We start from the raw sequence: 24,469 nt of genomic DNA on the forward strand, positions 1-24,469 counted from the left end.
AAAAAAAAAGAAAAGTAAAGTAAAGCTGGGTGATGGGGTGGAGTGGCAGGCAGGCAGGGGTGAGGGAAGGTGCATTTGTTATCTACAGCTGTGTAACAAATTGTCCCCCAGAATTTAAAATTTAAGACAACAGACATGGATTGTCTTGTCTTTCTGTGGGTCAGGGATCTGGGTGCAGCTGAGCTGGGTCCTGTGTCTCAGGGCTTCTGTCAAGGTGTCACCGAGGCTGTGATGTCATCTTAAGGCCCAGGGCCTCCCTCCTTCCTTGCCACACAGGCCTCCCACAGGGCAGCCCCACAATGTGGCAGCTGGCTTTCCTCAGAGCCGGCCAGGGAGAGGATCTGAGGACAAGTGAGCTCACGCCTCGTTCTTTTTGTGACTCAGTACTGAAAGTGACATCCCATTGTTTTGGCTACAATCTGTCAGTGAGGAGAGGTTCCCAGGTCCCACCCAGCTGAAGGGAGGGCATGAATCCCAGGAGGTGGGGATCCTAGGGGCATCTCAGAAGCCGCTATCACAGAGGGCTCCTGGGAGGAGGGGGCATTGCAGCAGAGACCTGAACAAAGCAAGGGAGAACCAGGCAAACAGCAGAGGGAAGAATGTCCCAGGCTGAGAAGACCACTCAGTAAGCGCCTTGTGGTGGGAACAGGCTGGGGCATTTAGGAAGGTGGTAGGGAAGGGGCCAGGTGTGGTGGCTCATGCCTATAATCCCAGCACTTGGGAGGCCGAGGCGGGCAAATCTTCTGGGTCATGAGTTCAAGACCAGCCTAGTGGTTTCACCACTATGGTGAAACCCCATCTCTCCAAAAATACCAAAATTAGCTGCGCGTGGTGGTGGGCACCTGTAGTCCCAGCTACTCAGGAGGCTGAGGCAGGAAAATTGCTTGAACTTGGGAGGCAGAGATTGCAGTGATCGTGTCTCTGCATTCCAGCCTGAGTGACAGAGCAAGACTCCCTCTCAAAAAAAAAGAAAAAAAATGGAAGGTGGTAGAGACCATGACGCAGCTGGGCCTGGAGCACTGGGCGAGGCTGAGGACTGCGTTGCCCTGAGGGAAGCCAGCAGAAGGTTTTGCACAAGGGCATGAGGAAGCTGACATACACCTTGAGAAGAATCCTCTCGTGGCTGTTTTCAGAATAGTTTGGAAGCATTTGGAATAACCCAGGTGAGAAGATGAGCATTCCCAGGCCAAGGGGGTGGTATTGAAGCCCAGCCAGGTTTCAAGGCTCCAGAGTGGACTAAGGGACTGAGGAGGGGTCAGCGTGGCTGGAACACAGGGGGTGAGGGGTGCAGTGGTGGGAGATACTGTCTCGGGGGTGGGTTGGGGTGGGATCACACAGGGCCGGGGTGAGGGGTTTGGCGTTGTCCCAGAGAGCAGTGGGGAGCCATAGAGGGCTGTGCACAGAAGGGCATTAGGTGCTGCTTTAGTGAGGGGCTCTGGCGCTGTGAGGAGAGAGGATTGTAAAGAATAAGAGTGAGGCATATGGGCCAGGCGTTGTGGCTCACACCTGTAATCCCAGCACTTTGGGAGGCCGAGGCAGGATTTTGTGAGCCCAGGAGTTCGAGGCCAGTCTGGGCAACATAGCAAGACCTCATCTCTACAAATAATAAAAAAATTAGCTGGGCATGGTGGTGTGTCCCTGTAGTCTCAGCTGCTTGGGAGGCTGAAGTGTGAGGATCACTTGGGCCCAGGAGGTGGAGGCTGCAGTGAATCATAATCACACCACCGTACTCCAGCCTGGGCAACAGTGCAAGACCCCATCTCAAAATAAAATAAGAAAGATCAAGGCAGATCCCATTTTAAGGACTCCCTTTAGAAAAATAATACAGGATTCGTATGAAGATGACTATTTTGCGGGGGGCAGAGTCTCACTCTGTCACCCAGGCTGGAGTGCAATACCGAGATCTCAGTTCACTGTAACCTCTGCCTCCCGGGTTCAAGCGACTCTCCTGCCTCAGCCTCCTGAGTAACTGGGATTACAGGCATGAGCCACCGTGCCTGGCCGAAAGTGACTATTTAGAACAAGGAGAAGAAGTACAACTAATGTCTGGAGACTTGAAGATCTGGGCTCTTGTGATGTCTCCCTGGGCAGTTTGCCAGGTGCGCTGCATGGACTCCCTTCCTAAGCAAAACCAGCTTCCCTCCTGGTCTAGAACATTCTGTAACACCCAGAAATTCCCAGCCTTCACAGGGGCCATGGGAGTGAGGCCGTGAGCATAAGTTTTATTAACTTCACAATAAGCCCACCTCTGGCTAAGAGACAAGGGGAGACCCACAGGGGTGATGGCACGTTCCAGGCCACATTGTGCTTTAGTAAGGAGGGGCTCAGGGCTTGAGGGTGCAGAGTTAGATCAGCAAGGGCGGATGTTGGGACAGAAGCTGCTGGGACTGGGGGTTCCCAGTGGGAGGGGGATCAAGGAGGCAGCTGGGGTCAGTGAGGGTTTGGAGCTGGCTCAGGGATCTTCCCAAATAAGGGACAGAGGGGCCCGGACAGGGAAGGCCTAGGGCGAGGAGGGCCCCCTCAGTCAGCTGAGCCTCAAGCCCCTCCTTGGCCTGTCCCATACTTCTCACCCCCCACCCTGGAGCCTGTGCTGATTTGCTGAGTGGACAGCCTGGCTGTGGGAACCAGCACGCCTGGCCAGAGCCAGTTCAGGCCCCTAAACCAGTAGGGGATTAATACCCAGACAATATTGTCACAGCCAGCTCTTGGGAACCTAGGCTCTGCCTGGGTGGGGCAGTTGGACACAGGCTTAAAACCTGAGAGTGGACACCATACGGCTCTAGCTGCAGCCTGGTCAATTCCTACTCGGCTTTTTTTTCTTTTTTATTTTGGCGGAGTCTCACTTTGTTGCCCAGGCTGGAGTGCAGTGGCACAATCTTGGCTCACTGCAACCTCCGCCCCCTGGGTTCAAGCAATTCTCCTGCCTCAGCCTCCCGAGGAGCTGGGAGTACGGGTGCCTGCTTTTTTTTTTTTTTTTGGATGGAGTTTTGCTCTGTCACCCAGGCTGGAGTGCAGTGGTGCGATCTCAGCTCACTGCAACCTTCACATCCAGGTTCAAGCGATTCTCCTGCCTCAGCCTCCCGAGTAGCTGGGATTACAGGCACCCGCCCTCCACTGCCACGCCTGGCTAATTTTTGTAGTTTTAGTAGAGACAGGGTTTTGCCATGTTGGCCAGGCTAGTCTCGGACTCCTGACCTCAAGTTCCTCCTACCTCGGCCTCCCAAAGTGCTGGGATTACAGGCGTGAGCCACCGTGCCTGGCCTGGCTTGTCCTTCAAGACAAGGTCTTGCTCTGTTACCCAGGCTGGTATGTAGTAGCATGATCGATCTTCACTCACTGCAACCTCCACTTCCAGGGCTCAAGTGATCCTCCCACCTCAGCCTCCCAAGTAGCTGGGACTACAGGTGTGCACCACCACACTTGGCTAATTTTTTTGTTTTATTTATTTATGTACTTATTTATTTTTGAGATGGAGCCTCACTCCATTGCCAGGCTGGAGTTCAGTGGCGCTATCCTGGCTCACTGCAACCTCCATCTCCCGGATTCAAGTGATTCTTCTGCCTCAGCCTCCAGTGTAACTGGAATTACAGGCATGTGCCACCACGCCCAGCTAATTTTTGTATTATTAGTAGAGACAGGGTTTTACCATGTTGGCCAGGATGGTCTTGATCTCCCGACCTTGTGATCCGCCTGCCTTGGCCTCCCCAAGTGCTGGGATTACAGGCCTGAGAGACCGCGCCTGGCCTATTTATTTTGAGATAGAGTCTTACTGTCACCCAGGCTGACGTGCAGTGCCACAATCTCAGTTCACTGCAACCTCCACCACCCAGATTCAAGCAATTCTCCTGTCTCCACCACCCAAGTAGCTGGGACTACAAGTGTGCACCACCACACCCAGCTAATTTTTGTATTTTTTTTTTTTTTTTTCTGAGACAGAGTTTCACTCTTGTTACCCAGGCTGGAGTGCAATGGCACGATCTCGGCTCACTGCAACCTCCGCCTCCCGGGTTCAGGCAATTCTCCTGCCTCAGCCTCCCAAGCAGCTGGGACTACAGGCACGTGCCACCATGCCCAGCTAATTTTTTGTATTTTTAGTAGAGACGGGGTTTCACCATGTTGACCAGGATGGTCTCGATCTCTTGACCTCGTGATCCACCCGCCTCGGCCTCCCAAAGTGCTGGGATTACAGGCTTGAGCCACCGCGCCCGGCCTTAATTTTTGTATTTTTAGTAGAGACAAGGTCTGGCTCTATCGCTTAAGCTGGAGTTCAGTGGGGACATCTCGGCTCACTGCAATCTCTGCCTTCTAGGTTCACGAGATTGTTGTGCCTCAGCCTACTGAGTAGCTGGGACTACAGCTGCTCACCACCATGCCTGGCTAATTTTTCTATTTTTAGTGGAGGTGGGGTTTCACCATGCTGGCCAGGCTAGTATCTAACCCCTGGCCTCAAGTGATCTGCCTGCCTGGGCCTCCCAAACTGCTGGGATTACTGGTGTGAGCCACCGCGCCCAGACTCATGACTGACTATTTATTTAGAACCAGGAGAAAAAGCACAACATCTCAGAACAGTTTACAGCTATGTTCAGGCAAAAAATAAATAAATAAAAGAAGAAGATGAAAAAAAGAAAAAGCACAACAAATGACTGGAGAAATACAATTATTTTTTTGGAGACGGAGTCTTGCTCTGTCGCCATGCTGGAATGCAGTGGTGTGATCTTGGCTCACTGCAACCTCCACCTCCTGGGTTCAAGCAATTCTCCTGCCTCAGCCTCCTGAGCAGCTGGAATTATAGGCATGCGCCACCACACCTGGCTAATTTTTGTATTTTTAGTAGATGTGGAGGTTTCACCATGTTGGTCAGGCTGGTCTGGAACTTTTGACCTCATAATCCGCCCACCTCGGCCTCCCAAAGTGCTGGCACTACAGGCAGGAGCCACCACACCTGGCCAGAAACACAATTTTAACTGGTTTAAGAAAAAGTAAGGGAGCCTATAATCACAACCAGCCTGGCCAACATGTTGTAACCCCCTCTCTACTAAAAAAAATACAAAAATTAGGCAGGCATGGTGGTATATGCCTGTAGTCCCAGCTACTCAGGAGGCACAAGAATCACTTGAAATTGGGAGGTGGAGGTTGCAGTAAGCCAAAATTGCACCCTGGGCAACAGAGCAAGACTCTGTCTTAAAAGAATAAAAAACAAAAAGGGCATTGATTCTGGAGGTCTGGTAGTAGGATTGCAGGCATGGCTGGATCCAGCAGCTTAAGTGATGAAATCAGTTATCTTTCTCTACCTCTTTGCTCTGCTGTCCTCTGTGGGGGTCCATGTGGGGGGCGAAAGTGGTGCCAAGCTTGTATTCTGCCAGCCAACAAGCCCAGAGAGCTTATCTTAGAACTAACAGCCACCATGATTGGCTGAACATGGGTCATGTATACATCTGCGGAGCCAGGGGAGGTAGGAATCTCATATTTTATTGATTGATTGATTGATTGAGATGGAGTCTCACTCTGTCACCTAGGCTGGAGGGCAGTAGCATGTTCTCAGCTCACTGCAACCTCTGCCTCCCAGGCTCAAGCGATTCTCCTGCCTCAGCCTCCCGAGTAGCTGGGACTACAGGCGCCCACCATCATGTCCAGCTAATTTTTGTATTTTTTAGTAGAGATGGGGTTTCACCATATTAGCCAGGCTGACCTCGAAATCCTGACCTTGTGATCTGCCCCCTCAGCCTCCCAAAGTGCTGGGATTACAGGTGTGAGTCACCGTGCCTGGACAGGAATCTTATCTTAACCCCAGGCACTGAGAGTGAAGGAAAGTTTCCCCAAACAGAAACTGAATGCCGTTATCAGAATTCGGGAAAGCAGCGCTGGGCTGTCAGCGGCCATGGATGTCCCTTGGATTCCCTTGCAGGACAAAGTCACGTCCTTCTCTTCCCTTCAGCACTCTGTCCCTCTGACTACAACTTCTATCCTTTATGTGGTGGGGAGAGCTCAGCTTTGAACACCTACTGAGCACCAGGTATTTTTACCCACAATTTACCCCACTGGATTCTTGCTATGAAGCCACAAGGGACAAACCTGGGTTTGTAACTCCTCAGTTGCAAGAGGAAACTGAGGCCCAGAGAGAAGCGATTTCCCCAAGGCTGGCCAATGGCAGAGCTGGAGTCACTCCCAGATGCTGATGTTACTCACAACTGTATCTGTGTCCCCATCTGACGCCGCCACCATGGGGGAGCTCCCTCTTGTCTGTGCTGCTCCTCTTCCCACCCTGCCTAGCACAGGGCCCCACACACAGCAGCACCCAGGAAATAAGCATTGGATTGACCTGATTCCAACCAGGTAGGGTGGAGGAACGGGGATGGAAAATAAGGGACAGAGGAAGGAGCTGAGAGGCCCCAGGGGCATCTGACCTTTAATAAAGCTCCCCTCTGTCCCTATTCTCACACTGGCTCCTCCCCATCTCAGCTTAACCCTCCTCAACTCCTCAGAGAGGCCCTCCCGCCCATCCCTGCCCCCACCCCACTCATGTTTGTCTCAGACCCTGGTCCCTGCCTTCATAGCACCTTTTACTATTGGTCATTATCATGTTAATTTGCCTTATGGTTTGGTCTACCCAATCTCCTTGTAAGGTCTGTGGGGACAAGGACTGATCATGTCTGACTTGATCCCACTGGCTCCTTGACTCATGCATTGCACACAGCAGGTGCTCGACCAGTGTCTGCAAAGTCAAAGCTCTCCACTGTGGATGGCAGGTGCCACCCCTGCCCTGACAAGCAGACTTTCCCTCAAACGTCTCACCCACCCCTTCCCTGCCACCCAGGGCCTCTGCTGCCGCCATCCTAAGGGAAGATTGAGCCCCTTGCCTGCTGGGGCTCAATCTGAGCGGGGAGAAAGCTGGTGTGAGCCTGGCAGCGACAGCGGAGGGCGGCAGGGCTTCCGAGCTGGCAGACAAAGGGCGTCTGTTCTTGTCCAGTGCACTTCCTGGGTTTCCATTGCAGGAAGTTTGGCACCTGCTGATAGGTGACATCGACACCCGGGCTGCTGCAGGCCAGGATGCACCCCTCCATCCAGGAGTGGTGTGGCGGTGGAACAGACGGCCAAAGGTACTGGAGGCAGGTAAGCAGAGGCAGCTGGACCCTCATTCCCCTTGGACTGTCCCAGAGCAGATGTGGGAGGCCTGGGTCCTAGACTGAGTCAGTGTGACCTTGAACAAAGCCCCAGATCAACCCTTTGGTGCCCCGCTATCCCACCTGGGGATGCAGGTGGCTCAGGGGATGTCATGGAGGTGATGACGGGCAGCTCCACTTTTATCTCTAAAATAAACTTCTGGGTCATCAAGCACTTGGAAAGGGGTTCTACAGCCAAAAGCCCCTGAAAACCCCCAGATCACACCTTCGTCCTTTGGGTCCTTTCTGTGTCTGGCGTTTGGTGTTTCCCTCGCAGTGGAGGGCATGGGGAAGTCGCCTCCAATGGGTGCTGCAAAGCTTGGGGCTGGGAGCAGCAGGGTATCACTGCCAAGCCAGGAATGAGCCAAGGGGGGGCTCAAACAGCCTTGAGCTGCAGCCTCGCCCTGCTGCACAGAACTCCCACCACCTCCAAGCCCCGGCTTCTGAATCTGTGAAAGGTGGCAGTGGTACCTGTTCCTGAGAGTAGCAGAGCTGTGTGCCCAGGGACACGGCGGCTCTGGTTTGAATTCAGCTCTGTCATTTGCCCCTAGTGTAACCTTGAGCCTCTCTTGGCCGGCCTCCGTGTCCTTGACTGTGAAGAGGAATCATCAGCCCTGGCGCCCAGGGCTCTTGTGGGATTCAGAAGCGGATGAGGATGGGCACCAGCACCTAGAAAGCCCCCACCAAGGGCAGCTGCTGGGACTGCTGCTGTCACTGCAGTTTCACTGTGAGGATCAAACGGGAAAAGGGGTGACGAGGGATGGGAGGGGCGATGATTGGTGGGAGAGGGCGAAGGCACTCTCCTTCGACCTTATAAATCAGCCTCCCTCAGAAACAGTCCCAGAGCCACCCTGGAAGGGTGAGGCCGCAGGAGAGGGCCAGATGCTGCCTGGCCGCCCCGCAGATGGCGCTGGGTCCAGCGCTCCTCCAGATGCAGCCACTGTGGCTTTAATCAAAAGAACAATCTGTTTGCCTCTGAATCAGACCCAGATTCCTTTCCCCACAATGCTCCTGAGGCCTCCAGGGACCCGGGCGGCCCATCCCAGCCCCATCCTGGGCCCCAGAGCCAGGCTCAGCCTTCCCTCCCCCTACCGTCCTAACTGCTCCAGTTAGGAGGGAGAGTGTCACTGGAGGTGGAGGGAGGGGTTCAGCCACTGGGCCAGCTGGGTTCTGCCTTCCAGAGCTCCTGGAGGGGCCTGTCCCCCAGGACACGGGGACCCACCTGCAGGGGGCTTATAGCTCAGGACAGCAGAACAACGTGACCTGCTCCACTGGGAGGTCTCTGAGACCCCCACCCGCAGGGGCACTCCCGGAAAAAACCCCAACCCAGCATATATTAACCTCTATTAATCACAGTCCTGGCTGTGACGGTCACCTTTTATCCTCAGGCCAATCTGGAGAGGTAGGCAGTGGTTACTCCCACTTTACAGATGAAGACACTGAGGCTCAGAAGGTGGAGTGACTGCTCCAGGTCTCACGCTTAGTGAACGGTGGGCCGCAGAATCCTGATCGGCTTGACTCGCGACTCTGGCGGATCCTAGAGCCAAACGGAGGTGTCAGAGCTCACCTACGCGGGACAGGGCAGGTGGGGGCGTCAACCCAGGAAAGCAAGGGAAGGGGGAGGGCAGGGACCACTCGGAGTCCATAAAGGACACGAGAGGGTGGACAGCGGGGAGGGAAGGAGGCCCACCCCACTCCCCATTCCTCTGCCCCCATACCCCTTCCCCCTAACCTCCACCCCCGGGCCTGGGCCAAGGGGGAGGGGAGGCGTGGTCCAGGAAACAAAGGGAGGGGGAGGGGGCGGCGCGGGGCGCGGCTCAGCAGGTTGTGGGGCGGGTAGGGGGGCAGGTAAGAACCGCTTCTGCGGGGCGGGAACCCCGCGCCCCCTCCCCACCGAGCCTCACCTTTTATGGTAACGCGGCGCGGGGCGGCGGGGCGGAGGGAGCCGAGGGGGCGGGGAGGGCGGACGGGCGGAGGGGGCGGGAGGCCCCGCAGCTCCAGACTCCGCTGGCCCGGGCGTTGGATCGGAGCCGCAGGGGCGCGGGCGGCCCAGGTAAGCGGGCCGGGTGGGTGGGGGTGGCGTTCCTCCGTCCCTGCCCCCGTCGGACACAGGTGACAGCGCTCGGCCGGAGCCCGCCTGGTGCCCAGCCGGGAGTCCCGGCACGGCGCCCTTGGAGGGGCCTGCGGGTTGGCGGTGCGGTCCTCACGTCCTTTGCGTCCCCGTCTCTTTTGGTATCTGTCCCCGGAGTCGGGGGGTCGGCGGGTCCGGGGCGAGGGCTCAGTGGGGGCGGCGGAGGGTCGAGTCCCAGCCCGGGAGCGGGCTCCGGGAACGGGCGCGCTGGGCGGAAGCTCCCGCACAAAGGGCCGGCGTCCCGCACATGGATCGAATTAAAGCCCCGGCGGCGCCCCGCGGTGACCCCGGCGGCCGCCCTGCTCGGCTGCCTGCGAGGGCCCGGAGTTTCCGGAGCCCCGGGGAGCTCGGGGCCCCTTTCCCAGCCAGGGTCAGGGGAGGGGAGGGACGGGCCCCCGGCTGCCCTTCTCTGGGCCTCGTGTGCCCGTCGGGGGCTGAAAAGGTGCGGAGCTGGCGATAGGTGTGTGCCCTGGGGCGATCTTGGCGTCCGCCCCCACCCACCACCTCCCGCCCCGGCCTGAGGACCCCCGGGAGAGGCTGGGGCCGCGCCCAGATTCCTGCTCTTAAAGACGATGGAGGCTACCTCCTGGTCCTGGAGGCACCCCCAGCGGAGCGCAGCCCCAGGGCCCTTCTCCCGCTCAGCCGCTGCATGACCCTCCCTTTGCGCCTTCCAAGGGCCTCGATCCTGAGCCTTCTTTCCTTCTATATACTCTCAGCCGCCTTCAGGACAGACTCATTCTCACTTTATGAAAAGAACGAGGCCAGAGAGGTTCAGTGACCTGCGCGGGGTCACCCCGCAGTAAAGAGGTGGGGCCTCTTGTGAACCCAGTTCTGTCTCCTCTGTTTCCCTGGGGTGGGAGAGAGGTTGAGGGAACCTCTCCCTAAGGCTGCAAGGCGGGAGGAGTTGGGGCACAGCCCGCCCCATCCCCATCTCCGGCTAAGTTTAATTCCGGACCCAAAGGGAGACTGCTTTATCCAGTCATTAAAGAACAAAGCTGAAGCCGGATGTGGTGGCTCGCTCCTGTGATCCCAGCACTTTCAGAGGCCAAGGCCGGCGGATCACTTGAAGTCAGGAGTTAAAGACCAGCCTGGCCAACATAGTGAAACCCTGTTTCTACCAAAAATACAAAAATTAGCCAAGTGTGGTGGCACACGCCTGTGGTCCCAGCTACAAGGGAGGCTGAGGCAGGAGAATTGCTTGAACCTGGGAGGCAGTTTCAGTGTGCTGAGATTGCACCACTGCACTCCAGCCTCTGGAGCAAGACTCTGTCTCAAAGAAAGAAAGAAAAAAGAACAACGCTTAGAGGTGGTCCCGGAGATTTTTTTTTTTTTTTTTTTTTCTTTGGAGTAGGGAATAAGGAGTAGGAAGCGGGGTAGGGGCTGAGCTGCACATCCTCTGCCCCAAGGCTGCAGCCTCTAGCTGGTCTGGGTGGCTGGCTGGATCCCAACCTCCTTCCTAACTTTGGACAGGAAATGACTTTCCCTCCCTTTGTTCCCACTTTCTCCACTTATCTAACTGGATCTCTGATTCACCCTCTCCTGGAGGAAGAGTGGGGGCGGAGGGTCCCCTGGGCACAGGAGATCGCCCCTGGGGAACTTACACACATCCTGCTGCTCCCCCCCCCCACACACCCTGCTCCCAGCTGATTGGGGGGCCGTGGGACCGGAGGGAAGCTGGAGCTCCCTTTCCCGATGGGATTGACAGGGTTTTGGAACTCCCCAGCTCAGTCCCTTCCCCTGGGGCCTGAGGTCCCTGCAGTCACTGCTTGGGAGGGCTGGGGCTGCCCAGCTGTGAACATCTGGCCTCCGTGCTGGACATTTTCCGAGAAACCAGGCATATCTGACTTCCTGGAGGAGTGGAGGAAGGGTCAGGGCTGGGTGGGAGGCGGCAGAGGGCCATCTCAAAGGCCCACAGCAGCCCAGGGGACCAGCCCAGAACCTGCCGACCACGAGATTTCTGGATTGGGTCATTCTAGAGTGAGAACAGGCCTGGCATCTTGGGGGGCCTTGTGCCATCCAAGGAAAAGTGTGTCCTCTCAGGTATGGGGACACCCTGGATTTCCAGGTGGGATGATATTCCATTAGAATTCCGAGAGCCATGATGGCCTGGGAAAGTCACTTAACCTTTTGGGACCTCATAGGCTCCATCTGCAAAGCGGGGCCAGGATGGGCCTTTCTTGCAGCTAGATTGAGAGGTTGGTGGATTTTGAGGCACATGTAGTACCTGGCACAAGGCCTGGTGCCTTATCAGTGAGTTGTTTGGTATTTCTTTAAATCTCAGATGCACTCTGAATATTGTTGACAAAAATAGATTCTTAAACTTACAACAAAGTGTAAAATTAAAGCCTATGACAGCATACGTATTTCCAGACATCATTGCCAAACCCAGAGCAAAAGAGAAGTACTTTTAAATAAGTTTTGAGGCTCTTTCCTAATATATTGGTTTCTTTCTCAGAATAGATACTTTATTATCAGACTGGGCTATATGTTTTAGCCAAACACATAAACCAACTTAAGAGTAATTCAGGAGCACGTACTACGATTTTTATTATCCATCAGTCGCTGAGAACGCACAGTGGCCAGTGCACAAAGGACAGCCTGAAGAGCGAGATAGAAAAGGACACTTTTTTTTTTTTGAAATGGAATCTTGCCCTGTCATCCAGGCTGGAATGCAATGGCTCAATCTCAGCTCACTGCAACCCCCACCTCCCAGGTGCAAACGATTCTCCTGCCTCAGCCTCTCAAGTAACTGGGATTACAGGCACTCGCCATCACGCCCAGGAGATTTTGTTATTTTTGGTAGAGACGGGGTTTCACCGTGTTGGCCAGGCTGGTCTCGAACAGCTGGGATTACAGGTGTGAGCCATTGTGCTCGACCTAAAATGAGACATGTTTTAGCCCTGGGCACGGGTGTTACATGCCTGGTGAGGACTGCTGGGCTCCCTGGACTCCCAATTCTCCTATCATGTCCCCACCTCAACCTTGGCCACAGAGGCTACTGCCAGCAGGAACTACGTGACATATGGGAAATAATGCCCTTTTCCTTACGTCAGGATGTCAGGGTGCCACCATGCTCTCAGATCTGTTTTGCTTTGTTTTGTTTTTGTTTGTTTGTTTGAGACAGAGTCTCCCTCTGTCGCCCAGGCTGGAGTGCAGTGGCACAATCTCAGCTCACTGCAACCTCTGCCTCCCAAGATTCCAGCGATTCTCCTGCCTTAGCCTCCTGATTAGCTACAGGTACAAGCCACCATGCCTGGCTAATTTTTGTGTTTGTTTGTTTGGAGACTGAGCCTCCCTCTGTTGCCCAGGCTGGAGTGCAGTGGAGCAATCAGCTCACTGCAACCTCCACCTCCTGGATTCAAGCAGTTCTCTGCCCCAGCCTCCTGAGTAGCTGGGATTACAGGTGCCCACCACCACACTCAGCTAATCTTTACAGTTTTAGTAGAGGTGGGGTTTCACCATGTTAGCCAGGCTGGTCTTGAACTCCTGACGTTGTGATCCACCCCCACCTTGGTCTCCCAAAGTGCTGGGATTACAGGCATGAGCCACCGAGCCCGGCCAAATTTTGTATTTTTACTAGAGACAGTGTTTCACCACGTTGGCCAGGCTGGTCTCTAACTCCTGACCTCAAGTGATCCCCAGCCTCTGCCTTCAGAAGTGCTGGGATTACAGACCTGAGCCACTGCACCCGGCCAGATCTGTGCTTTGATGCCTGCAGTCTGAGCTACCCTCTAGGCACAGAAAGAATGCAGGCACTGCTGAAGGTCACACACACTGATAGTGAGCTTGTGAGCCAGCCTGTCCTGCCCGGGGGCTGTCATCTCTGTCATCGCCCTTGGCAGCAGAAACCACCCCTGGAGAGGGCCAGGAATCAGGAGGACCTTGTGGAGGAGGTGATGTTTGAGCTGGGCCTCTAAGAGAAAGCTGAAATTCACCCTGTGGGGGCAGGAGAGGAAAACCATAGGAGAATCACTCCAAGGCATGAGACAGGACATGGGAAGGACGAGTGGTCCAGGGGCTCAAAGAAGCTGAGGCTGCAGCGACTGGACCTCTTCCTCAAGCCATGCTCTTTTTCTTTTTCTTTTATTTTCTTTTTTGAGACTGTATCACTCTTGTTGCCCAGGCTGGAGTGCAATGGTGTGATCTTGACTCACCGCAACCTCGGCCTCCCAAGTTCAAGCGATTCTCCCACCTCAGCCTTCCGAGTAGCTGGGATTACAGGAATGTACCACCATGCCCGGCTAATTTTATATTTTCAGTAGAGATGGCGTTTCTCTATGTTGGTGAGACTGGCTGGTCTCGAACTCCCAACCTCAGGTCATCCACCCACCTTGGCCTCCCAAAGTGCTGGGATTACAGCCATCAGCCACTGCATCTGGCCTTTTTTCTTTTTCTTTTTTTTTTTATTTTTTATTATTTTTTTTCTTTTTCTTTTTTTTTTAAGACAGAGTCTCGTTCTGTTGCCCAGGCTGGAGTGAAGTAGAAGTATGCACGTTCTAGAAACATCAATCTTTAGGGTTAGGAGGTGAGATCAGAGGCTGTGGAGCACCCCCATCTCTCCCCTTGCCCGCTGCCCCCTGCCCAGGCCTGAACCAGGACCAGGGTTTTGGAGATTGGGTGGAGTGAGAGATTCCGGCACTAGAAGGCAAGCAAGGAGGGTGCTGGCTCGTGCGCCAGGCCGAGAGGGCAAGGCAGAGTAAAGTGGCCAAGAGCATGGGCTCTGGGTTCCAGTGCCACCTCACCACCGTGTGACCCTGAACAGTGACTTCTCTCTGAGTCTCGATTCTTGATGTGTTAGGCGGGCGATTACAGTGCCTGCCACGAAGCCCCTGATGAGAGTTTATGAGTTAACGACCATAACGTGCTCAGGGCAAATCAGGTCTTGGTGAAGATAGCTCTCACTGCGTCCCGCCCACCCTGCCACCGCCCCCCACCACCGCTGGAGCCCAGCCCTGACACTCTGACAGATCCTAATCGGTTCTTTTTCCCTCCCAAAGTGGAGCTGGCTTGAACCTCCCGGACTTCGGCCTTTCCAGGAGAATCAGATCCCAGGTGAGGGAGGTAGCTTGGGGTGTGGCCCAGCAGGCAGGTGGGGCTCCAGGCTGGTAGTGCCTGGTGAGGTGATCTGTGCCCTTTGCGCCCCTTGGTGTGAAGGTTGGGGGGAGGGGCAGTCAGGATTTTGGGGTCTCACCCCTGTGGCCAAGTCCCCTGGTGGGCCCCTGCCCTCCCCAGTAGGACACCCCCATCCCCTCTGTGGCTGGGCTGGGTGCCGGACTGGGTTGTTGGCATGGTGGGGTGGCTGACCTGTCTTTTTGGGGGGAAGGAGGCTCTCTGCCCCTCGGGGGAGGGTGTCTGTGTGTCCGGGTGGCAATCCTGTGCCGTCCCCCATTCTGTCCCTAGCCACACCAGGAGCTGAAGCCATGGCCTCAAAGCCTGAGAAGAGAATGGCATCGTCTGTCTTTATCACCCTGGCACCCACGCGCCGCCATGTAACTGTGGCCAAGGAAGTGAGCCAGGCGGTTTGTGAGGCCCGGCATGGCCGCCCCTGGAAGGCCCCTGCCCCCATGAAAGCACCAGGGGCTGACTTGGCAGGGAGGCCCAGCCCCTGGAAACCCCCTGGCAAGGCTGCAGCCACAGTGCCAGCTGCACCTCTGCAGCTCTCCAATGGAGGTAAGAGCGGAGGGGACTTGGGGGAAGACCAGGTCAGAGACAGAGGTGGGGAGGAAAGGGCAGGCTCCAGCATCATTCATTCATTCATTCATTCAGTCCTACCAAGTGCCAGGCAGATTCTGGAACCCACTTGTCTGGGTACAAACCCCGCTTCTCCATTTCTCAGCTGGGTGATGCTGGCAGGCCACTTAACCTCTCGTACCTTGGTTTACTAATCTGTAAAACAGATAAAGACAGTACCTCCCTCAGTGTGATTATGAGGATCAAATGAGTTAATCCCCCTGTAAAGTGTTTAGCCTTGGGCGTGTCACGAAGGAAGTGCTGAGAGGTTTTGAGCCTGAACAAAGCTTCCATCCCAGTGTGCGGAGCACACATAATGAAAATATGACCTCTGATGTTGGGCAGACACATGCACTCTCATAGAGTAAAGTGTGGAGAGGTGATGAGGGCCAGCTTTTTTGTTTGTTGGTTTTGAAATGGAGTCTCACTCTGTTGCCCAGGCTGGAGTGCAGTGGCATGGTCTTGGCTCACTGCAACCTCCACCTCCCAGGCTCAAGCGATTCTCCTGCCTCAGCCTCCCACCTCCTGAGTAGCTGGGATTACAGGCATGCACCACCACACCCAGCTAATCTTTGTATTTTTAGTAGAGACAGGGTTTTGCCATGTTGTCCGGGCTGGTCTTGAACTCCTAACCTCAGGTGATCTGCCCACCTTGGCCTCCCAAAGTGCTGGGATTACAGGTATGAGCCACTGTGCCCAGCCAAGGGGCAGCTTTTATAGGGTGCTCGGGATGGCTTCTCTGAAGAGGTGGAATTTCAGCTGAAACCTGAACGATAGCATGGAGCTGGCCAGGGAGAGATAAAGTCCGAGGAGCAGTGCAGAGGCCTGAGACAGGAGGGAATTTGGTAGGTGAAGGGTCTTTGACCTGCTTTTGTTTTCTCCTGGGCTCTGCTGTTCTCTTGCTGTGTGATTGGAGCGAGCCCTCTCCTGCTCTGGGCCTCAGGGTCCTCTTCTGGAAACTGGAAATTCGGGTGTGGATGTGATCATCAATCACAAAATGAATACAGCACAAATGACTGTTCCATTCCCTTGGGCTTGGTCGGACAGGAAGAGCCTTCCAGTCTTCTTCCCTGTGTCTCCCAAGGAAAGTCTCAGCTATCAGGTGGGGCAGGAGTGAGGAAGGGTGACAGTCCAGGGCCTGGGGCAGGTGTTGGCTCATCAGCTGACAGGGGACTGGCTGAGATGCTAAGGGGCAAAGGCCAGCCCAGGGAGGCAGCTAAGTCCCTGAATCCCCCAGGTGCCTAGGCGGGTGTCCTGCTGTCCTGGAGCAGGGCGGGGGCAGCCCTGTCCATCATCACTATGGAAATCACCTAGCGGCCAATAGGAAGTGCTGAGTACAGGAAGCCAGAAAAGGGTCAATACAGGGGGCCACACAGGTTCAAGTACGCCTGGGTGTCCATGGAACATGCTTCCTCCTTGTGATGGATGCTCCCACGTTGATCTTTCCTTCCTAATCTCACATCCCAAGAACAGAGGGTCCTCCCAGCCACCTCTCCTTATAGGAGGGTCATCTTGACAAAATTCACACATCAGGACATGTGATCCAACAGGAAAAAAAAGATGTGCCCCTTCTGGGTGGTCAAGGGAGCGGGGGAAAGTAGAGGTTAGATGTCAGAATTTCCAGGACATTTTCATGGGTTATTGGGATTACAGGAAGAGGATCTTGGGAGTGTGGGAACAAGAACAAACTTGCCTTGGGAAGGGCTGGCCTGTCACTGGTCAGCACGGCTAGTTGGCTGTTTCATCTGCCAATTTGATGCCCTCAAGCAGAGCATGGGGATTTGGGGTTCAGTCTCCCTGAAGAGAGATAGTGGTTTTTTTGTTTTGTTTTTGAGTCAGAGTCGCTCTTGTTGTGCAGGCTGGAGTGCAGTGGGGTGATCTCGGCTCACCGCAACCTCTGCCTCCCAGGTTCAAGCCATTCTCCTGCCTCAGCCACCCAAGTAGCTAGGATTACAGGCGTGCACCACCATGCCCAGCTAATTTTTTGTATTTTCAGTAGAAACAGAGTTTCTCCATGCTGGTCAGGCTGGTCTCCAACTCCCGACCTCAGGTGATTTGCCCACCTCGGCCTCCCAAAATGCTAGGATTACAGTTGTGAATCACCTCACCCAGCCTGTGAGATAGTTTTATGTGAGCAGCTTGTCATGCTCCTGGTCTGATCTCAGGACACAAAGGCTGGCCCTGGCCAGCTGCGTGAAGCCATCTACACCACAGGCTGCCAGCTGCCATCTGCCTAGTACTTGTCGTCTTAGTCATCTTCAGGCGGGTCCTGGACCCCCTTTCTGCCCACCTGCCCTGTGGCCTCAGGTCGCCCTGCGTCTCTCTTGAATTCCTGCTGCCCTCTGTGGGCCCTACACTGGGGGCAGGCACTGGGAGAGGCCACAGCACTCTCACTGCCTCTCCAAGACCTGGCTTCTGGCTCTGTGAGCTCATCGGAGCCTGGTTCCCACACTTCCGCGGTGTCAGCAGCAGTGTCGCCCAGGCCTGTTCCAACACAGCCGCCGGCTCCCACCCCGGGTAGCTCTGATTCAGCAGGTCTGCTGTGGGGCCCGAAAATTTGCACATTTTTTTTTCCAGGGTCTTGTTCTGTCACACAAGCTGGAGTGCAGTGGTGTGGCCGTGGCTCACTGTGGCCTCAACCTCCCTGGCTCAAGTGATCCTCCCACCTCAGCCTCCCCAGAGCTGGGACCACAAGCCCTCACCACCATGCCCAGCTAATTTTTGTATGTTTTGTAGAGACAGGTTTTTGCCATCTTGCCCAGGCAGATCTCAAACTCCTGGGCTCAAGTGATCTGCCCGCCTCGGCCTCCCAGAGTGCTGGGATTACAGGCATGAGCCACCACACCCGGCCCAGTTTGCATTTCTTGCCCCTTGCCAGGCCATGCTGATGCTCTGGTCTGGGGACCACACTTTAACAACTGTTATTCTAGGCCGGGTACAGTGGCTCACATCTGTAATCCCAGCACTTTGGGAGGCCGAGGTGGGCGGATCACCTGAGGTCAGGAGTTCGAGACCAGCCTGGCCAACATATCTAAATACCCATCTCTACTAAAAAATACAAAAAAATTAGCTGGTTGGGGTGGCACATGCCTGTAGTCCCAGCTACTTGGGGGGCTGAGGCAGGAGAATCACTTAAACCCAGGAGACAGAGGTTGCTGTGAGCTGAGATCGCACCACTGCCCTCCAGCCTGGGTGACAGAGCAAGACTCCATCTCAAAAAAAAAAAAAAGGAGAACCGTTATTGTAGTTCAGTGGTGTCAAGCAGGTGGGACTTTGGGACTGGGACAGTTGTCTCAGAGTGTGGCCCCTGGGCCAGCAGCATCAGTGTCACCTGGGAACTCATCAGACACACACATTCTCATTGTCCTGGATCTGCTGGATCAGAAACTCTGGGGTTGGGGCCCAGCGATCTGCCTTTGAGCAAGGCCCCCATCCCCTAGGGGATTCTGTCACCAGCTCAAGTGTGAGGACCACAGGCATAGAGCCAACTTCCCATCTGTACATCCCTCCAAGCCCAGGGAGAGGCGGGGAGCGGGAGGTTGTCTTGATTGAACGGATGAGAAACCTGAAGCCTGGAGGGTGCCCCCATGAATGAACTGGAGATTGGGCTACAGCCAGGCCTGGACGTTCAGGGGTCTCTAGCACTTTCTATCTGCTTTCCACAATCATCTCAGTTAGGCTGAGCTCCTGGGCCTGGCCTTACCTATACCAGGAGGTAGGCAGAGTGCCGTTTTCTCCCCAGGGCACTATTCACAGTGCCCACCCAATATGGGCAGTAGACAGAGGGCTTTCACAGGCATGGTCCCAGCCTCCCTCTGAGGCTTCCCTCCTGCCTTCCAGGGGCTCCAGGCAACCCCTTGTTGGGGAAGCCTGGCATGGGGGGTGGGGCAGTTATAGCATTGATGGTCCCTGGATGGAGGAAAGAGCCTGGAGCTGAGCCCCCCACCTCCCTTCCTGTCAGGAGCCCTGAGGGTCTGTGCCCCCTGACTAGCCATCAGGATCAAGGGCAGCTCTTGTGCCCTCCTATTCTGCCAACCTCAGCTCCTGGGAGCAGGAGCAGAGCTGTGCCAATAATGGAAGTGAGTTTGTGCCAGGGTGTCTGTGGTGTGTTGGGGGTATGGGTGGCTGGGTGAGCACGGAATGTGAAGGTGTGGTTTTATGAAACTTTCAAACATATGCAGAAGTAGAGAGAACAGTACAAGGACCCTACCTAGCCTACATCTGGTTTCTTTTTTTTTTAAAGACGGGGTTTCACCATGTTGGTCAGGCTGGTCTTGAACTCCCGACCTCAGGTGATCCGCCCGCCTTGGCCTCCAAAGTGCTTGGATTACAAGCATGAGCCACCACGCCCGGCCGCCTACATCTGGTGTCAACAGTAATGGAGACTTGACCACATTTGTTTCTATTCCTTTTTTTCTTTTTCTTTTGTATAGTTTTTTGTTGCTGTTGTTTTGAGACAGAGCCTCGCTCTGTCTACAGGCTGGAGTGCAGTGGCCCAATCTCAGCTCACTGCAACCTCTGCCTCCTGGGTTCAAGCAGTTCTCCTGCCTCAGCCTCCTGAGTAGCTGGGACTACGGGTGCGCACCACCACACCTGGCTAATTTTTTGTATTTTTAGTAGAGACAGGGTTTCACCGTGTTAGCCAGGATGGTCTCAATCTCCTAACCTCGTGATCTGGCCGCCTCGGCCTCACAAGGTGCTGTGATTACAGGCGTGAGCCTTGTAAAGTATTTTAAAGGAAACCCGAATCATTGTGGCGTTTCAGCCCCACATTGGTCAGGGCTGTCTTTCTAAATATAGCCATTTTCTTACGTAACCACAGGGCCAAACAGTGCCACATTTAACAAAAATGCATGCTGCATATCTAGTACTTTGTCCAAAATTAAGTTTCCCTGATTGTCATAAAAATGCCATTTAGACCAGGTGCAGTGGCCCATGCCTGCAGTCCCAGCACTTTGGGAGGCCAAGGTGGACAGATCGCTTGAGCTCAAGAGTTCAAAACTACCCTGGGCAACATAGCAAGACCCTGTCTCTAGTAAAAATACAAAAGAATAGCTGGGTGTGTTGGTGGGTGCCTGTGGTCCCAGGATGGGGTGCTTTTTTGCGTGCTAAGACATCTACCACAGCTCAGTGTGGTCTCTCCACGTTTCCAGTCATCAGTAGCCACATGTGGCTAGTGGCCACTACATTGGACAGCACAAATCTATGCATTTTTCTCTTAAGTCTCTTAATTCGGGGGCAGTCCTCCCTGTTTTTCTCCCTCATGCCATGGGCTTGTTACAGAAACAAGATCGGTTTTTGTAGAAATCCCGCCTGCCGGTTTCGTCCCTTTGCTTCCCCATGTTCTCATTTAACTTCCCCCTCTACCTCCCGAATCTGTTAATGGAAGTTAACTCCAGAGACTCGATTAGATGGAGGGGTTTTGTTTGTTTGTTGAAGAACATTTTCTAGCTGCCATAGCTTCCCATAGCGTCACATGAGTCAGGAGGACCGCCATTCCATGACTGCCGAAGGCTACAAGTCGGTTCAGTGGCAACAGCCTGACCCCACCTTGGGAAGTTTCCCGTGAACCGTTCCCCCAGTGCTTTCAACATCTGATGGTCATGACCTGGATCTGTTACTTAATTAGGGTGGTGCACTGTTCCTACACTTGAGCAGCATCAGCATCACCTGGAGGACTTCTTAAGGTCCATGTGGCTGGCCCCAGCTCCTGGGTTTCCAATTCTGCAGGTCAGGGGCAGGCGGAGAAGTTGCATTGCTGACAAGCTCCCGGGTCATGCTGCTGCTGTCACTACAGGGGTCATGCTGGGAGAGCCACAGCCTTGGGGGTCAGTTACGCTTCTGTTACCAAGAGGGCCTCTGGCAGGTGGTCTGGGGCACTCTTGAGCACTCAGGCCCCGTGGCGGGGGCTTGCTGAGCAGGACATTCACAGCTGCTGTTCTCTGAGCCCTAGCCACATGTGCCACTCACTGTGTGTCATCTCATTTCATCCTCAGCAGCCTAAGGGACTGATGCCCATTTTTCCGCTGAACGAAATAAGACTCAGAGCGGAGAGACTATGTTTCCTTTTTCTTTCTTTTATTTATTCTTTTTTAATTTTTTTATTTTATTATTTATTTATTTATTTTTGAGACAGGATCTGGCTCTGTCACCCAGGCTGGTGTGCAGTGGGGTGATCTCTGCTCACTACAACCTCCACCTCCTGGGTTGAAGCGATTCCCCTGCCTCAGCCTCCCAAGTAGCTGAGATTACACACACACACCATCACACCCGGCTAATTTTTGTATTTTTTGTAGAGATAAAGTTTCACCATGTTAGTCAGGCTGGTCTTGAACTCCAGACCTCATGATCTGCCCGCGTCAGCCTCCCAAAATGCTGGGATTATAGGCATGAGCCACGGCATGTGGCCTTTTTTTTTTTTTTTTTTTTTTTTTTTTTTTTTTTTTTTTTTTTTTTTTTTTTTTTTTTTTTTTTTTTTTTTTTTTTTTTTTTTTTTTTTTTTTTTTTTTTTTTAGAGTCTCCCTCTGTGACCCAGGCTGGAGTGCAGTGGTGTGATCTTAGCTCACTATAGCCTCAATCTCTTGATCTCTTGGGCTTAAGGGATCCTCCCATGTCAGTCTCCCAAGTAGCTGGGACTACATGGCCAGGCTGCCATGCCTGGCTACATTTGTTTTTTGTTTTTTAGTAGAGTTAAGGTCTCACTATCCTGCCCAGACTGCTTTTGAACTCCTGGGCTCAAGCGATCTGCCTACCTCGGCCTCCCAAAGTGCTGAGATTATAGGCATGAGCCACCTCACCTGACCTAAGATTAAGTTTCTTGCCTAAGGACACACAGCAAATCAGTGACAGAGTTAGAGATGGAACCCAGGCCAGGGTGACCCCGGACCTGAGCCCTTAGCTACCCTCCATATGGCCATGTGGGTAAGTAAAACCCTCCCCTGTCCACCTGGGAGGCTCTGACCAGCCCTTTCCTCCCCAGTTGTAGGATGCCCACCCCCTCCTCCTGTCCCGGATGGCAAGGACGCACTTCCCGATCTGGACCTCCTCCCACCCCCTCCACCGCCCCCTCCAGCACTCCTGCCTTCTGAAGAGGAGGCTCCTGCTCCAATGGGCGCCTCACTCACTGCAGACTCAGAACAGCTGCACCTGCCCCTGCCCCCACCCCCACCACAGGTACTGCCCTCTTCAGCAATCCCTTGGTCCCCTGGGTTGGGGGATGGGGAGTCTGGGCCTTCTGAGCATTCAGGGGTTCTAAACCTGGTTGTTGTCTGGTCCATTCATCTGCTCAGGGGCATTCATTCTTTGAAGCTTTCAGGAGTCCCTATTCAGTCAGGTAAAAATTGGTTGAGTGTTTCACAGTCCCGGGAGAGGCTGCCATGCACTCCCTCCCTGCAGCTCCCCTCAGACACCTGCTTCAGCTCTGAGGAAGATGTTTCCCCGAGTCTGACCTAAATCCCTTAGGCTGCACAGGGAACCTGTTTTTTTTTTTTTTTTTTTTGAGATGAAATCTCTCTTTGTCGCCCAGGCTGGAGTGCGATGGCGTGATCTTGGCTCACGGAAACCTCCACCTCCCTAGGCCTTAGTTCCCTTCTCAGTGCACTGGGGCTAATTGTACTTGTTGCCACCCAGATGAGGAACAGAGCTAGGGGCGCTGCATGGGGTCCTCACTGGGCGACTCCCCCTCTGCATCCCCACAGGCCCTGGCAGAGGTACCTTCAGTCCAGCCTGGGCCCGGTCCCCTCAGGCCCGTGGAGGAAGAGCTGCCACCTCCTCCAGCAGAGCCTGTTGAGAGAGAGGCGTCCACAGGTAGGTGTACAGGGCTGGGAGGATTCCGAGGCGACCTCATGGGGCCTGTGTGCGCTTCCAGGTGAGGAGAGTGAGGGCCCCCTTCCCATCCCCGCCCCAGCTTGCATGACAATGATGGGCTTTGCAGTTGGGCGTACATTTAATTTGTATCACCTTAGCCTTTTCTCCTTTATACCTAAATTCCATTTAAAATGTTTACACAGGCCAGGCGCGGTGGCTCAAGCCTGTAATCCCAGCACTTTGGGAGGCCGAGGCAGGTGGATCACGAGGTCAAGAGATTGAGACCATCCTGGTCAACATGGTGAAACCCCATCTCTACTAAAAATACAAAAAATTAGCTGGGCATGGTGGCGCGTGCCTGTAGTTCCAGCTGCTCGGGAGGCTGAGGCAGGAGAATTGCCTGAANGAGACCATCCTGGTCAACATGGTGAAACCCCATCTCTACTAAAAATACAAAAAATTAGCTGGGCATGGTGGCGCGTGCCTGTAATCACAGCGACTCAGGAGGCTGAGAGAGGAGAATTGCCTGAACCCGGGAGGCAGAGGTTGCGGTGAGCCAAGATCGCGCCATTGCACTCCAGCCTGGGTAACAAGAGTGAAACTCCATCTCAAAAAATAAAAAAAATAAATGCTCCTCACAACCCTCTGTATTTGTCAGTTGAGGGATTTGCAGGGTTTGAGACAGAGCCTCGGGTTCCCTAGACATGTTCTGGGTGGTGCCCGAGTACAGTCCTCACAGGCTGGGCTGGTGATGGCCTGTCTCCCCTACCCCAGACGTCTGTGCCTTCTGCCACAAGACCGTGTCCCCCCGAGAGCTGGCTGTGGAGGCCATGAAGAAGCAGTACCATGCCCAGTGCTTCATGTGCCGCACCTGCCGCCGCCAGCTGGCTGGGCAGAGATTCTACCAGAAGGATGGGAGACCCCTCTGCGAACCCTGCTACCAGGTAACCCCTGCAGCAGATCTCTGGGTGCCAGGCACTGAGCTGGGTACTTAGGAGACGTTGCACTATTTCATTCCCCCATGATCCTGGGAAGTAGGCACTATTGACCCCTTTCACAGATGAGAAAGCAGGCTCAGAAAGAAGGAGCCCAGCGAAGGTGATTAGTTTCCTAGGGCTGCCTGTAAGAGATCATCACAACCTTGGTGGCTTCCAACAATAATCGTTTATTCTGTCCCAATTCTGGAGGTCAGAAGCCCACAGTCAGCTTCACCGGGCCACAATCAAGGTGGTATGCTGCCTGGAGGCTTGAGGCGAGAATCCAAATCTCTCTGCCTTTTGCAGTGTCTTCTGTTTTGAGACAGAGGCTTGCCATGTCACCCAGGCTAGAATGCAGTCATGCAATCTTGGCTCACTGCAACCTGTGCATCCTGAGTTCAAGTGATTCTCATGTGTCAGCCTCTCAAGTAGCCCGCTACCACACCTGGCTAATTTTTGTGTTTTTAGTAGAGACAGCACCATGTTGGCCAGGCTGGTCTCGAACTCCTGACCTCAAGGGATCTACCCCCTCGCCCTCCCAAAATGCTGGGAGCACTGCACCCAGCCCCTTTTGCAGTTTTCCTCTCCTCCCCTCGCCTCCCCTCCCCTCCCCTCCCCTCCCCTCCTCTCTTCTTCTCTTCTCTTCTCTTCTCTTCTTCTCTTCT

At 54.4% G+C, this 24,469-nt stretch overlaps 1 protein-coding gene across 6 annotated transcripts in view; it reads left to right on the forward strand.

The window, feature by feature from the left end:
* Positions 1-6,912: 6,912 nt before the first annotated feature.
* The window catches only part of FBLIM1 (filamin binding LIM protein 1), a 29,738-nt gene continuing 12,181 nt past the window's right edge, over positions 6,913-24,469 (forward strand). Inside the window, exons 1-7 of one of the 6 annotated variants that reach the window (XM_037730036.1) lie at positions 6,913-7,110; positions 8,549-8,745; positions 14,289-14,343; positions 14,692-14,961; positions 22,001-22,194; positions 22,719-22,827; positions 23,602-23,771. In XM_037730036.1, the coding sequence (XP_037585964.1) occupies positions 14,712-14,961; positions 22,001-22,194; positions 22,719-22,827; positions 23,602-23,771 (723 nt within the window). In that variant the 5' untranslated portion in view covers positions 6,913-7,110; positions 8,549-8,745; positions 14,289-14,343; positions 14,692-14,711. Of the gene's footprint in view, positions 7,111-8,266; positions 8,419-8,548; positions 8,746-8,986; positions 9,009-9,128; positions 9,214-10,007; positions 10,099-14,288; positions 14,344-14,691; positions 14,962-22,000; positions 22,195-22,718; positions 22,828-23,601; positions 23,772-24,469 lie in introns of those variants that run through there. The other 5 variants (XM_037730038.1, XM_037730043.1, XM_037730045.1 and 2 more) reach the window with 5 other exon arrangements.

This window comes from Cebus imitator, unplaced genomic scaffold (assembly GCF_001604975.1).
Source record: "Cebus imitator isolate Cc_AM_T3 unplaced genomic scaffold, Cebus_imitator-1.0 Scaffold15, whole genome shotgun sequence".
NCBI lineage: Eukaryota > Metazoa > Chordata > Mammalia > Primates > Cebidae > Cebus > Cebus imitator.